Source organism: Penicillium odoratum (genome assembly GCF_028828045.1).
Source record: "Penicillium odoratum strain IBT 22623 chromosome Unknown utg000001l_segment0_segment0, whole genome shotgun sequence".
NCBI classification, from domain to species: domain Eukaryota; kingdom Fungi; phylum Ascomycota; class Eurotiomycetes; order Eurotiales; family Aspergillaceae; genus Penicillium; species Penicillium odoratum.
The window spans coordinates 5,423,484-5,437,052 of NW_026643143.1; the positions used below are offsets into that span (position 1 = coordinate 5,423,484).

At 48.0% G+C, this 13,569-nt stretch overlaps 3 protein-coding genes across 3 annotated transcripts; all 3 read right to left on the reverse strand.

Annotated features, from left to right (window-relative positions):
• Window positions 1–1,126: 1,126 nt before the first annotated feature.
• N7520_001956 (non-ribosomal peptide synthetase) lies at window positions 1,127–6,106 on the reverse strand (the record flags this gene model as incomplete). Its single annotated transcript, XM_057135891.1, has 3 exons — window positions 1,127–5,159; window positions 5,207–6,019; window positions 6,084–6,106. 3 exons carry the CDS (start codon window positions 6,104–6,106, stop codon window positions 1,127–1,129), a joined length of 4,869 nt encoding a protein of 1,622 aa, XP_057001827.1.
• A 3,185-nt stretch (window positions 6,107–9,291) lies between these two features.
• On the reverse strand, window positions 9,292–10,852 carry N7520_001957 (major facilitator superfamily domain-containing protein; the record flags this gene model as incomplete). The annotated part of the gene is made up of 2 exons (XM_057135892.1): window positions 9,292–10,302; window positions 10,355–10,852. 2 exons carry the CDS (start codon window positions 10,850–10,852, stop codon window positions 9,292–9,294), a joined length of 1,509 nt encoding a protein of 502 aa, XP_057001828.1.
• A 776-nt stretch (window positions 10,853–11,628) lies between these two features.
• On the reverse strand, window positions 11,629–12,126 carry N7520_001958 (uncharacterized protein; the record flags this gene model as incomplete). Its single annotated transcript, XM_057135893.1, has 2 exons — window positions 11,629–11,810; window positions 11,871–12,126. The coding sequence occupies 2 exons, from the start codon at window positions 12,124–12,126 to the stop codon at window positions 11,629–11,631; spliced, it is 438 nt and encodes a 145-aa protein (XP_057001829.1).
• Between the last annotated feature and the right edge of the window lie 1,443 nt (window positions 12,127–13,569).

Consider the following 13,569-nt stretch of genomic DNA (forward strand, 5'->3'; position numbering starts at 1 on the left):
CATTTAGTGCAACAGGCAGCCTTTGTTTCAATAACACCACCTCTTCACACCATGGCGAATTCCAACTTGAGTCGTTCTGTCTATACCTCCTATAGCGGCACAACACGCCCTCCAGCTATTAAGTGTACTATGTGCCACGATAAGGCGCCTCAGCTTGTCATATAAGATCTTTATTGCTTCCATTCTCATGCAAATACAAATCAGGTTTATTAGTCCAAAATGACGAGGCCCTCCGTTTGAGCTTATTTTGTCGAAAGTTTGTCTGAGCCCACGGTGATCAATATTACTCTCAAGATGGAGGTATCATGTTCAGTATTTGCTAGGAGCTAGAGAAGGAGCAAGAGGAAGTAAGAGACTTCAAGCACTCGCGCCGTTCGAAGTCCCTTAAGCTAGACCAGGAGACGATACATCGTATCGTCATCACATCTTCGAATTAATTCTGTAAACTTCCAGCCGGCGCTTTGTGCTGGAAGACGTTCCAACTGAAGGCTAGGGGTAACCGTGGAAGGGCATCCGACAAGAAAACCGACTCATGCAAGCCAACCTGACCAAAAAGCACGTCAAGAAGGAGCCAAAAGAGTTGCTAGGACCTGGAAAAGTTGGTGAAGCCGACAGGGTCACTAGAGGTGATTAAAGCGGAGGCCAGCGAAGCCTCACTCCGGTACAGAGCATTGGAGCATTTTAATTTGTAAAGTCCTTAATATTGAGGTGGAACGGTTGAGCGCTGGCTGAAAGTATAATAGTATATACTACCTTGGAAAGCTGATATGATCGAATGCTTCGACCTTCCTCTGCCTGGATATGGGTGCGCATGTGTGCATTATAACTACTAGACTTTGAAGGAATGGAGGTATGCAAGCACTCATAGGATAAGCTCATGAAATCATGAATTGCATCAATCTAAACATTAACCGAAGGTATGAACATCAATAACCTGAAAGTCTATACCAAATCTCTATACCAAATCCCTATACCAAGTAGGAGAGTAATTTTTCCGAAATCAAATCAAAACAACCGGAAGAGCAAATGCCGAAAATCCTATACATGAAAATCCAACATCCTTTCATCATGAGGTCAAACCGAGAAGAAAGCAAGAAAAAACAAAACAGAACAGACAATTCAAAGTCTAGGCGCGTTGGCCTTCAAAGGGTCCAGCAGGCCAACCTTGCATCGTATTTCCATCTTCGACATGGTCACCAGACAGAACTAATGTATGTTCCAAAAGACAGGCATCCTGGCCCATCGAAGCACCAGACATCAAGCGTGATCCAGCGCGCAAGATGCTGCGATCCCCAACGTTCAATGGGTGTAGCTCGAATTCACCACGAGAATTCAAGTGGCAAACCAGACTGGCGTCGTCAACAGCGACACGGTCTCCAAGAGTAAGAAGATCAGGCTCAGTGAAGAAGATGTTCGGCGTTCCGTTCGCGTGAATAGCACAGTCTTTACCAATCTTTGCGCCAAGAAGACGGTAATACCAGACCACCCAGGCAGTTCCACTCATCAAAGGCAAAATACCCAAGTCACCATAGCAGTCTTTGATTATCGTCTCGCAGGAGAGGAGGAACTGCCAGCGCTGGTTGTAGCTGCTCTTGTCCCAGTGGAAACTTCCTTCTTGGCGGCGACCCATCACCATCCACTTAAGGGAGACGACGAGGGCGAGGGCGATGAAGACTTGCACGGTACTGATACCTGCTAGAACTGCGGAGAGAATTCCGTAGTTGACAAATGGGCGCCATGCACCGGGTTGCAGAGCTGCAGAGGAGCTGTGGATTATAGCGCCGCGGAGAGCAAAGAGGGAGAGTGGGATGGAGATGATCCAGAAGACGGTAGTGAAGACGACGGCAATGACAGAGTAGATGATGATCTGCCAGATGCGGAGCACGTAGTAGTTAGACTCGCCACGGTAGAATGCACGACCGAAAGGCTTGCAGGTATCGGGCTCGATCTCAGTGGTCTCTTGCTTTTGTTGTTTATTAGAGCCAAGATTAATCTGCTTCTCGTTAAGCGATTTTTCGCTATATTCGCGTTTCTCGTCATCGCTGTCGCCGTTCGTGCTGCTGCCACTGCTACCACTGTCGACAACGGTGGGCGCGTTTGACATGGGCACCGTGTTTGTGCTGGTTGGGAATTGAACAGCATTTCCTCCCTTGCTACCGGTCCAAACGGTGTTTGAGGGGAAGTCGCCGTTGCGGCGGAGCAAAGCACCGGAACCGATCATAGCTTCGTTACCGATGGTGGTGCCGGGCAGGGCAACAACACGGTCGCCGACCATGGCTCCATTACCAATCGTGACACGATCGCGACCGTAGCCATCGGATGTGACGATGGTCGAGCGAGAACCGAAGACAACATCGTTGCCAACCTCGACGAGGTCAAAGTCAGGAACGGCGGGACCAACACTGGGCCAGTAGACACGCTTTCCGACTTTACCACCCAGGCAGCGGACAGCGATCGAGACAGCCTCGTAGTGACGACCGACAAGGCGGGTCAACTCGTGAATATCACCAGCGGGCAGGATCTGTGAAAGCACAGCGCTTCGAACCTTCTGGCGCTGAGTCTGCTTGGAGGCAGGACCGGGCTTGGGCTTACCGCAGATGAGATCGAGGAGGAACTTGAAAGCTAAGACAGCAGCGAATTGCACTATTGGACTACCGATAGCACGGCAGATCTTCGCGGTAATATGGTATCCAATCCGTTGGCTGCTGGTGAACCACTCCAGTGTACCCAGGAACTGATCAGGCGAGCGCTTAGGGTATGAGTAGACCATGGGTACAAGACCACCCATCCAGGTAAGACGAGAAGCGACCCAGACAAGAACCTTAATTGGCTCGATGAGGAGGATAGACCAAATCCAGTGCGGTTGAGGGATACGAGAGGAAAGCAAGTCGCGGTTGGATTCATCAGCGTCTTGGAGTTCCCAGCTGGATGAGTTGGGGCCAATACAGGTGTTTTCAGGGACAACAGCACCTGGGGCGATGATTGACTTGAGACCGACAGATGAGTCTTTGCCAATGGAGATGCGCTTGAGGAGCATGGAGGTATTACGCTCCACGGCGAAGGGACGGCACTGAGAAACATCCATGACGACGTTGTCACCAAGCTCGATCAGGTCATATTCGCCAAACTTGACTAATGGGTGAATAGTGACGTTTTTGCCAATCTTCGCACCGAGAAGACGGTAGAAGAGCACACGAGACCAGTTGAAGCGACTGAACATACCCTTACCACAAACCTGCAAGGCCTTTTGAGTTAACCACCAGCGAGTGTGGTATGGACCCCACATAGGGAAGATGCCCTCCTTGTATCGACCGATGACGAGCCATTTGAAGGTGATAGCACAGAGAGGGAAAACGATGTGGCCGGCGACACGAGCAGACAACACAGCCAGGACAATCAGGACGACGCGACCAATGAGAACGTCACTGATGGGAAAACGGGTGGAGCACTCAGACATGACATATGCGAACACTAGCCACTGGAAGGCACGCTTCATCGGAGCAAACAACATGATTGGGAAAAGGTGGAGGATCATGACGAGCAGGTTGGTGCTGCTGTATGTCTTCTCACAACCGGGCAGCTCGACTTCTCCCTCATCACCCTTGGCAGCCTTAATCTCAACCGCCTCGGTAATCTTACTCTCCACCTCACCAATAGTGCTGTGATGGAAGAGAATGTCACCAGCCAAGAAGATACCAAATTCACGACGAAGCTGCGAAACGAGACGACCAGCACTGAGACTATCACCGCCAGCGGCAAAGAAGTCAGTCATCGCAGAAACATCCTCCACTCCACAGGACAAAGCCGTAGCGAAGATCTCGCGGATTCGGCGCTGAACAGGTGTCAAGTCACCGTCCGAGTAACGGGCACGGATCGCATCATCAATGGCAGCCTTGTCAGGGTTACCAAAAACATCGACAGGCATGGGCCCCTCGAGGGCAGTGATGCGGCTGGGAATCAAGTAGCCATCAAGGTGACCTCGAAGCTCTTCAGGTGTTACTGGCTCATCATCGGCACTCTTGCCGAATAGTACAGCCTGCGCGAACCCGTCGCGAGGATGTGTGTAGATGTGCACCTCGGGGGCACCGGTCTTCTCCGAAATGACTGACCGAATGGCGTGCTCATCGACGACGCATTGCTTCTTATTGATGGGTTCGCTCAACGGGGTGCCGTTAGGTGGGCAGATGGCCTCGAAGTGTCGGTCGGCTAGAGGAGTGGTCGGAGTGAGGGCCTCCAGACCTAGCCGCTCTGCGAGCTTGATACGCTGAATCTTGTTGTTGGACTTGGGGACGCGGTCCATGTATGTAATCAAAGCAGGCCACTTGGGCTGGTGGATGATTGGTTGCAGCGCTTCATGCAGCATGCGAAGATCTGGCCGAGGGACGCCGGGGGGTGTGGTGATGACTGCACCGACGACTTCTTGCAGCACTTCGTCAGGGACGGAGAAGGCCAGTGTCTCAGATACCAGACCATATAGTGGGGAGTTGGGATCCTTGGCTGCGGCCAGCACGGCGTCTTCCACTTCGACGGGAGAGATAATTTCACCACCACGGTTGATGACTTCCTTGCTGCGACCAGTGATGTATAGGTAGTTGTCCTCATCAAGGTACCCCAGGTCACCAGTATCAAACCAGCCAGCAGCATCAAATGCACTGGTATCGATAGTGCCTTCGGGGGTCAGGTATCCCTCGAATGCGGGTGATCCACGAATACAGATGTGTCCGAGCATCCCAGGTCGCGCGACCGGAGTGCCACCCTCGGCCATGATTGCAACTTCGGGACCAACGATCTGTCCCGACGTGCCATGACGATCAAGGGTGTAGTCCTTTGGCGGAGCAGCGATGGGCATGCACTCAGTCATACCATAACTGGGAAGGATAACACTGCGGAAGGTATCATGAAGCTGCGCAGCAAGTGTTGGCGGAAGACCAGCACCAGCGTTACAGATGAATTTGATGGCACTTTGCTTGACAGCCTCAGGACGGTGCTTGGCTTCACCGAGGATCATCTGGTGCATTGTAGGTGTGGCATAATACCAAGTTGGTACCATATGAGGGCTTTCGACGGCATCCCAGAACATGCTGGGATCAAAAGAGGGACAGCAAATTGTCGCGCCACCAGCGAGCAGCGGGGAGAAGATACTGCGAATGATACCACCACTGTTGTCGTTAGTACTCATCTTTGCGACACTTGGGACGGAACATACACATGGTTCAGCGGCATCATGTTAAGACATGTGTCTGTTTCCGACAGTTCAACCGATTCAATAGTGGCCATCGTACCAGCGATGAGGTTATAGATTGTGATCGGGACCAGCTTCTTCTTGCCACTGGTACCGCTGGTGAAGAGAATAATAGCGATATCATCCCCGGCATTGGAGGGGATATTTGATGTACCCGAAGCATATCGTTCCGAGACGACACGGAAAGTCATATCTTCCAGTTGCTCGACACCAAAGACAGGTCGACTCCCATTGTCCAATTGCAGCTTCTCAATGTCAGAGTCTAATGCGACAACAGCATCAGCTTGGACCTGTTCCATGTCCATGTGAAGCTGCTCTGGTACAGTGTTCGACGCCATAGGTACAATGGTATACCTGTTTGTGAAGGCGAGAACCGCGATAGCCATTAGCGGGCCATTGGGTAGGATGACAGCAATGCGAGGCTTGCCATGACGGGACAATCCAATTGGCAGGTGGAAGTTGTGGACAAACTCCTGGATGGCACCATGAGTGAGATGTCTTCCAGTGGTGGCATCAATGAAGCCAGCACGGTTGTCTGACCCGATCAGCGATGCCACACTGGGGGTAGCGGCCTTGACCTGTGCACGAAGGCGGGCAATGGATTCATCATTCTCGGCCTTGAATGCTTCAGGGAGGGACTTATAGATATCCTTGAAGCAAGGAAGAAGGTGCTTAGCGGGCCAAGGACCATTGTGTGAGGATAGGAGGGAGGATAGGTGTTGGGCAGAGTCTGGCTGAGAAGCCTCGTTCCGAAGACGTAGAAGCTGTTCTACAAGACTATGCAAAAGTCAGCACGGTGAAAGGCTTTAACAAAGCGTAGAACAAGAAGATCAATACTTACGATGATTCTGGCAAAGCTGCCATCTTGAATCGCGAGTATACCAAAGATCTATTGATCAAGACTCGATTCGCCTCTAAAGAACCACACACTCTTCTACGAACAGGGGCTTGCTCCATCTTATATGGCTATCTCGTCCAGAGATTCTCACAGACCCTGATACAATCCTTATCCACCCGATGAGAAGAGCCCGCCCGATGCACTAGTAAAATACAAGTTACATCGGAGGACCCATGTGAAGGACCCATGCGATTGCGCAATGGCAACACACTGGGTCAGGGCCCATCGCCAAGCTACAGTAGTCTCAGTCTTGAATACATATGGATGAACTATGTAAGTAGCTACAGGACGGCTGAGCCGAAGAAAGGATATGTTTCGTCGGCTAAAGCTCCACAATCGTCAGTTTCTACCATTAGGAACCTTGATAGAAGGCTCGGGCGAGGCCTTTGGACGCCACATGGGCATCGTCCGATCTTGGTTTCACGAAAAACCACCCTACTGCCAAGACTGTGGATATCTCCTCTTTACCTGATACAGGCCTTCAGAAAGACGATCATCGTGAGAAAGATAAGGGGAGAAGGGACTGAGTAGATAAAGTCTTGACATGCTGTCAATTGATATAGCCCTGATTCAAAATGTTAGCTGTACATCTCTCGCACGTGCATTGATCTATATACATTATAGCCATTGAATCATTCAAATGCATTGAGAGAGGCTATCAATTCCAAGAATATCAACTCGAGCCTCGCGACTAGAAGAGATCTTTTCCATAAAGAGAAGATCTGCAAAAGTCGACAACCTAGGGCTAGATCCACCGCAGATCACTCAAGCCTGCAACGGGCGGATACTTGGCGCCGCTAGTGATTCTTGGCATTCCGGCAACTCCATTCTAAATCCGAACGAATTTAAATTATTTTTTAACTGTCCGGTGTATGGAATACGGAATGTAGGATGACAATTCAGCTTCTAGTTCCTAATTGTAATTTGAAATTTGAATTTGGAAAGAGGAAAGAGGAAATTCCTCATCAAAGATAATACCATAACCTACAATCATAAACGTATACGATCATTCGTATCTCGTACTTTTCTTTATTCGTTGTTTACCGATATCGGATCCTTGGGGTTCTCGGAGACCTCCGGAACCACATATCGTGACTTCCATTTTCTCCTACAAGGCTTTGTACTAGAGTTACCATGTATATTGAGGACCCATGGCGCTCCTATCAATCGTCCAGAAAGGTTGATTCTCTGAATAGGCTTCGCATTCGTACGGAGTACTCGGGACGATCCTTTTCATGCTGCCGGGGGATCGGCGTCTTCCCTGATCCACCTTGCCACATTATTGAGTCTATACGGGGTAAGTGAAAGACTATTGTTCCTCTGCATAATCCTGTACATGAGAGCAGGAGCCATTCCCATTGGTCTCAAATCCACGATGCCTGCCTGGATTTGCCCCAAAATTAAGATATTCTGTCAAAATTCGCCGAGCCTTCTCCAAATGTTCTCTATTTCAACGGAACTTATACCAGTCCCTGGAGCTACATTTGTTCCTGATTATATTATATCATGGAAGTTTCCCGTGTCGATTAATGCCAAGCGCAAAAAAACTTCTAGGCGGAACTTAGTCCCACTTTGACATGAGACCCATCTTGGCTCCCCGAAATTACGCAACCTTCGCTTACCACTCCTTTTCTGTTACCACACAGATCGACATCCCTTCTCCAATTGATCTTCTTCTCTCATGTTTCTGGAAGTGGGTAAAATGAGCTCGATTCATCTTATCTGATTTCCCGAACCGCGAAATCATTATCAATCAGTCGCTCACTACCATATTCGTACCGCTTCTTCTCGGGATGAGGATCGCATGATTACCCGAAGGGGTATTTGCGGGCTTATCAATCATTAAAGGGGGGAAAATCGACCACTTATCCCGGTTCGGGAAGGTATTCATACATGGAAGCCTTTTTAGTAGGAGTACTCCGTACATGTTGGAACGTGCACAGGCTCATGGAAAGACTATGAGTGGGGTGGCTTGGTATAGAGTCCAACAGTTATCTCCGTCAGATTCCATTGGTAAGGTAATACAACACTTCTTTTACACATAGTCGTTTGTTAGGGTGCCTGATTTCAATAGTTAGTCTCTTGTGGATAGACCAAGAGTGGGGAATCTGGCTAAGCGTATCTGGATCTCATTCAGCTGTCTTTTCAAGTTGACCGCCTGTTCATTGCTAGGCTGATTAAAGGAAAAGCTTATACCCTGTACGTGGCTGTGGGTTGCTTCGATTCAATAGCTTCCACCGTGGATATTAGTGGGGACTACTAGCTCAAGTGTTACTCAGCTCAGCCGCTCAGCCCTGTCTGCACCTCCAGACCGAGCTTTTTCGCCTGTCAAGTCCAGATGAAGTTCAACTTTTGTTGAGACAAGCACAGATAATACAGCCCATATTCCATTCGGAACTCACGAGGTCGTGCGGATTCAAGGACGTTGCATATAGATTAAAACGTATCAATTACGGGTGATATGAATATATTGTTCTTGGCATCCTTCGTTCCTGATGTCACAATTTACAATGATATCTCCAAGGCTACACGATGGCCATTCAGCTACTTGGCGACGTGGTCCAGATTCAACATATTCATGAATAGCTGCTTGGACTGTGCGTTGCGGATTAATTAATTGTGGACCTTGCCATATAACACGTACATACATAGATCTGATCTTGAAAAGCTTGCCATTTCACAAGTTCCACTGACTATTAAATTATTTTTTCATAGATTCGAAACAACTCATCTCTGTCTCCACGTCAGTGGAATTTCTGAAAGATTTGAGTTTTCACCATTGAAGGCTCGGGTTGAGCTCGGGCATACCAGGGACGAGCTTTGAAGTTTCCCTCGGGAAAAAATATTTAAAAATGTTTAAAGAGCAAGTTTTGCGACATTTCACTATATATTGCGGTTCGATCTCTGAACAAGTTTTGTGGTATCGAACTCTAAGACCAGTATTTAGCCGCGATCGGGTGTCCCAAGGTTGAAGATGCGCCACAATGATTAACTTTGACCTCCGTCTGGTGCGATCCTATGTACCAAGATCTGTAAAGTTAACTCAATTTCCCAAATTGATTTCTCTTCATTGAATAAATAAAGAGTCTTTCAGATTCTTTCAAATATTCGAGATGACATTATTATCTTTCACGACTAATGTATAAACAGGTTAAGATGACATCGCATAAGTACTTCGTTGTCGGAGCCGAGGACCATATTTCCACAGAATCAGAGGGACTGGAACGCCAATGGCTAGAGCCAGTAGTCCGAGCAGAGTGTTACCCCAGCCATATCCTATATTCTCGTACATAGTGGGCCCAAACAAAGGAAAAGTGAAAGCACATATGCCTCTCACAAAGTACAATGCACCAGATGCGCTCGCGGCATAGATATGGAAGGTATCGATGGAGTAGGCAGTGACACACTGAAATACGATTGTGCATCCGCACATCAAGAAGCATATAGCAACCGTGGGAACTTCCCAGTGAGTGCGAGCTTCTGCAGACCATCCATACCAGATGAGTGCACCAGGTAAGAAGATTGAGCTGATCATCAGAAGAGGCAGCCGGAACTCCGGCTTTTTCTCGTCGGACTTCTGCTGCAGCATCCGATAGATCCTATCTGCACAGAGCATGGCAATTATGATTCCGGCAAAATAACCAATTCCAGGAGCGATGAAGTGTAGCGAGGCAATAGTTTTTGGCTCGTGGTAGTGCTCTTCCCAGAGAACTGGAAAGGAACCGAAAACAAGGTAGGTCATTCCGTAGACAAAGGACACGTAAATACTAAGAAGTTGAATTATAGGCTGTGATGCCAGGAAGTTCAAAGGTCGGACCAGCGTCTTGTAGTACAACGCTGCAATCGTGGGGTGCTCGTCATCATATGGTGTTTTCAAATCACCAGAACTCGGGCCGTTGCCTTCTTTCAGGAGCTGCTTTTTTCTCCGCTGAAGGAGTACCGGGGGATATGATTCCCGATAGATAAAAAAGCTCAACGCGATCAACACCGCCGAGGCAATGGAGGTCGCATAGAATTCCCATCTCCAGGATAACGAAGAAGTTGTTAGCCCACCAACAATACCCCCAATCGGGGTTGCTAGAATAAAAGCCACGTTCATCACGGCCAGTGACTGGCCACGCTTCTCAAGTGGGAACAGGTCACTGATCATACCAATTGCAACCTATTTTGAATCAATTGCCGAGCTTATGCCCTGAATCAAAGCGACTACTCACTACTGGAATTGCACCACTCCCAAGACCAGCTAGCAATCGGAAAGCAAGGAGTTGACCCCGACTGGTTGCAAGCCCACATGCCAATCTAAAACCCATGTAGACAATATTTCCTGCCTGCATGATACGAACTCTGCCCCAGAGCTCACTAAATTGAGCCACTAATAATGGACCCAACGCGAGAGTAAGAGGGTAAGACGACATTACCATGGGTCCTCCAGATAAAGGGTCCATATTCAACTCGGCCGAGATAACATTTAGAGAGGGAACAACGATTGTCGTTGAAATGTTTACTAGAGTAGTGAAGGCGACAGTGAGGATTAGAATCGACCATCGATGGAGATTAGACCAGGCGTGTGGGTGTAAGAAGGTGTCATCAAAATCCACAACGCGTGTCTGTGAGGACTCCAGACTTCCAGGTGACTTTTCGGTAGTAGAGCTGGCATGTAGACTAGTGTTGATTGATGGTTCCTTCTGGAAATTCTCTACATTGTGCGACATGATGGTTGTCAGCCGTAGTGGGTGCTGCTCTAACACAGTGGTTGGAAACAGGTACCGGCCAATGTCGAAGTACTTTTTCAAATGCTAAATGTTGTCGTCCGAAGGGACCGCATCCTAAGATATAGCCATCCCTTCCTTTCTTTCCTCCGCTTGTCCCAACCAATTACATCGCCGTAAGCGTGTAGGTCCTTGCTGGCTAAGATCTGTTTCGTGTTGATCATCAAAATGTGGGTCTGGAATGCAATTGTCATCAGAATGGAATCGATAAGAAAAAACTCCTGCTATCCTCAGACTGGCCGATCGCGGAATGTCTTGCAAGTTGGATTTTCTTCGGTATTGTTAGCTAATTCATTGAAATTGATGGATTTCAGGTGCTTATGGTGACTGAGAAGACGATATTCGGTATACCAAGTTCCTTTTGAGACTCGAGCAGCTCCAGTACGCGGGTTTTCCTTTTGTTTTATTTCTCATGCCTCTACCTATTTTAGAACGCTTCTTTACCGGGTTCTGTGCTCTCTACTTCAATTCTACCAGAGTGCCCTTAAATATATAGGGTACGAAGACATAGGTATGTTTTACTTACCACTCGCTTTACATAGCACCTTAAACGCACTATTTAGCCTACTATGTAATCGCAAGCCTCTTTGTCTACTTTCAAAACATATTGATATCAATCCTCAATAGCATGACCGCCTTTAAAGGACAATCAATGCCACCATAGTCGATATTGTGACTCAACCGTGCTGGGTCAGAAGGGACTCGTCTGCATATTTATCCTAAAACAAGAATGACGTGGTTTCGACAATTGCTTCCGAGTCAGTGACATGATCAATGATGCTGCCCTGTTGCTTGAGGAACACTGTCAGCGCAGTCTTCGCAATTTGCTGTCCGGCTCTCTGCAACTTCACGACGAACTCAGAATCAGCGACATCGTTGGAATTGACGAGAGCCACATACTCTCAAGTCATGGAAGGAATGATGAATGCCCTTCCCGAGGGCTAGGGTAAGAAAAGCCTACGGCGAGCAGCATCGATGAAATTTTGCAATTGCTTCGCACAGGCACTTTGTGTTGGCGGACCTGCAATCGTTGAACCGAATCCAGAAAACTTTGCATCCCGAATCACGAATAAGCAAACCAGAAGAGCAGAATTGAGAGCATCGCTCTCGGAAAAGAATCCCCCTGCATCGGTAAGAGAGCTCAATGACCCTGTGCGGAGCTGCTTAGGTTCGAGCATAGAGTCATCCTGCGGAGCACTGCATGATTTCTCCAGCATGCTAAGAGCTGTTTTGAGGCAGGTATACTCGGAGAATTTGTATTGAGGACTGAAGTCAATAGCGAATGGTTTGTGCAACAAAAAAAACCATCCGTTCGAATAATAGGTCACCCAGGTCATGTATGACACCATTCGAACTTTCGTGGGTGTCCGAAAAACCTTGAGTTGGAGAGGCCATCATGAAATGATTCCCGTTCCACTCTAAGCTCGGTCCCAAACAGTAGGACGTCTTCGTATGTAAGCGAGAGGTTTATTTGGTTGACGGCTTTCACTATTTTCATTCGAAGGAATAATGATTTGGCTAGGGCTGAAAGGCCTGCAGCGGTGATTCCTCCCCGCGGGGAAGAAACGCCCAGCGACGGACTCGCACGACCTATATGCAGTTTATCTTCCATGGTGGCAGAGGGATATAGTGTGTCTCATATTTCTGGTTCAATAGGTGGCGGCATACTGCTATTTATCGACAACAACATGTCGACTTCTAGAATTGGTATACCACAGACGACGTCGAAGCTCAATCTCCGCCTTGGAAAAATGCTTGAATATTGAAGGCTCACGGTGCAAGCCTAATAGCACGGCATTACGAATCAAGTTGCTGAAGGTGATTGCTGAAACAGGGGTTTCAAAGCGATAGACCTTTTTGGCCAAAAGCATTAGTGCATCTGTTTGAATGGATTTAATGTCAGGATTGTGAATGAGCGTGGCAGCTGATCTCCACGAAAGGACAGTGTTCCAGAAGCGCAGGGAAATTTCAAAGGAAAATTTGTTGCTGTTCCCTTTCACCAAGCTATTCCCGATCATGATCACCAGAAAAAGTTGGATCGCAAAGTTTGAGGATACTTCTTCGCGATGTTGCCAGACTTTGGCAAGCTCGCTGAAGAATGACGGGGTATGCAGAACTCTCCACATTCGATCAAATGTGCCGAAGTAAATTTCGACGAATTGATCAACTGACTCTCTACTGGGCAGTTCTGGCAAAATTGCAATCAAATCAATGGATTCGTAAGGAGTAGATAAATGCAACACCTTCATCCTGTACTTGGCATCCTTGTAAAGAGTGTGATTTCGTTGATGATCATAATAGCCTGCTTGGTCAACGGATTGCAAAAGGCCAGAGGGCTATGTTCATTTGTTAGAGGTGATTGAAGAAGGGCTGATTATCGCAGGGCTGAAAAATTGGATGGACGGAAACTCTACCTAAACAAAGACGAGGAGATGCCATGTCGTAAAACAAAGTGGAAGTTGACTCACCCGAGGTAAAAGCCAGGACCAATGGCTTCTTCATAAATAAAGTATGGTAAATGCCAGACCTGTAAATTTGCTGCAGACTGAGACATCACCGACAGGACCACTGGAGTTAATCTGATTAGCCGCCTTTAACCTGAAGTTTTAGAGGTTTTACCTGGGTCGATGGGGGATTGACGCTGATGTGCAGCGTAAATG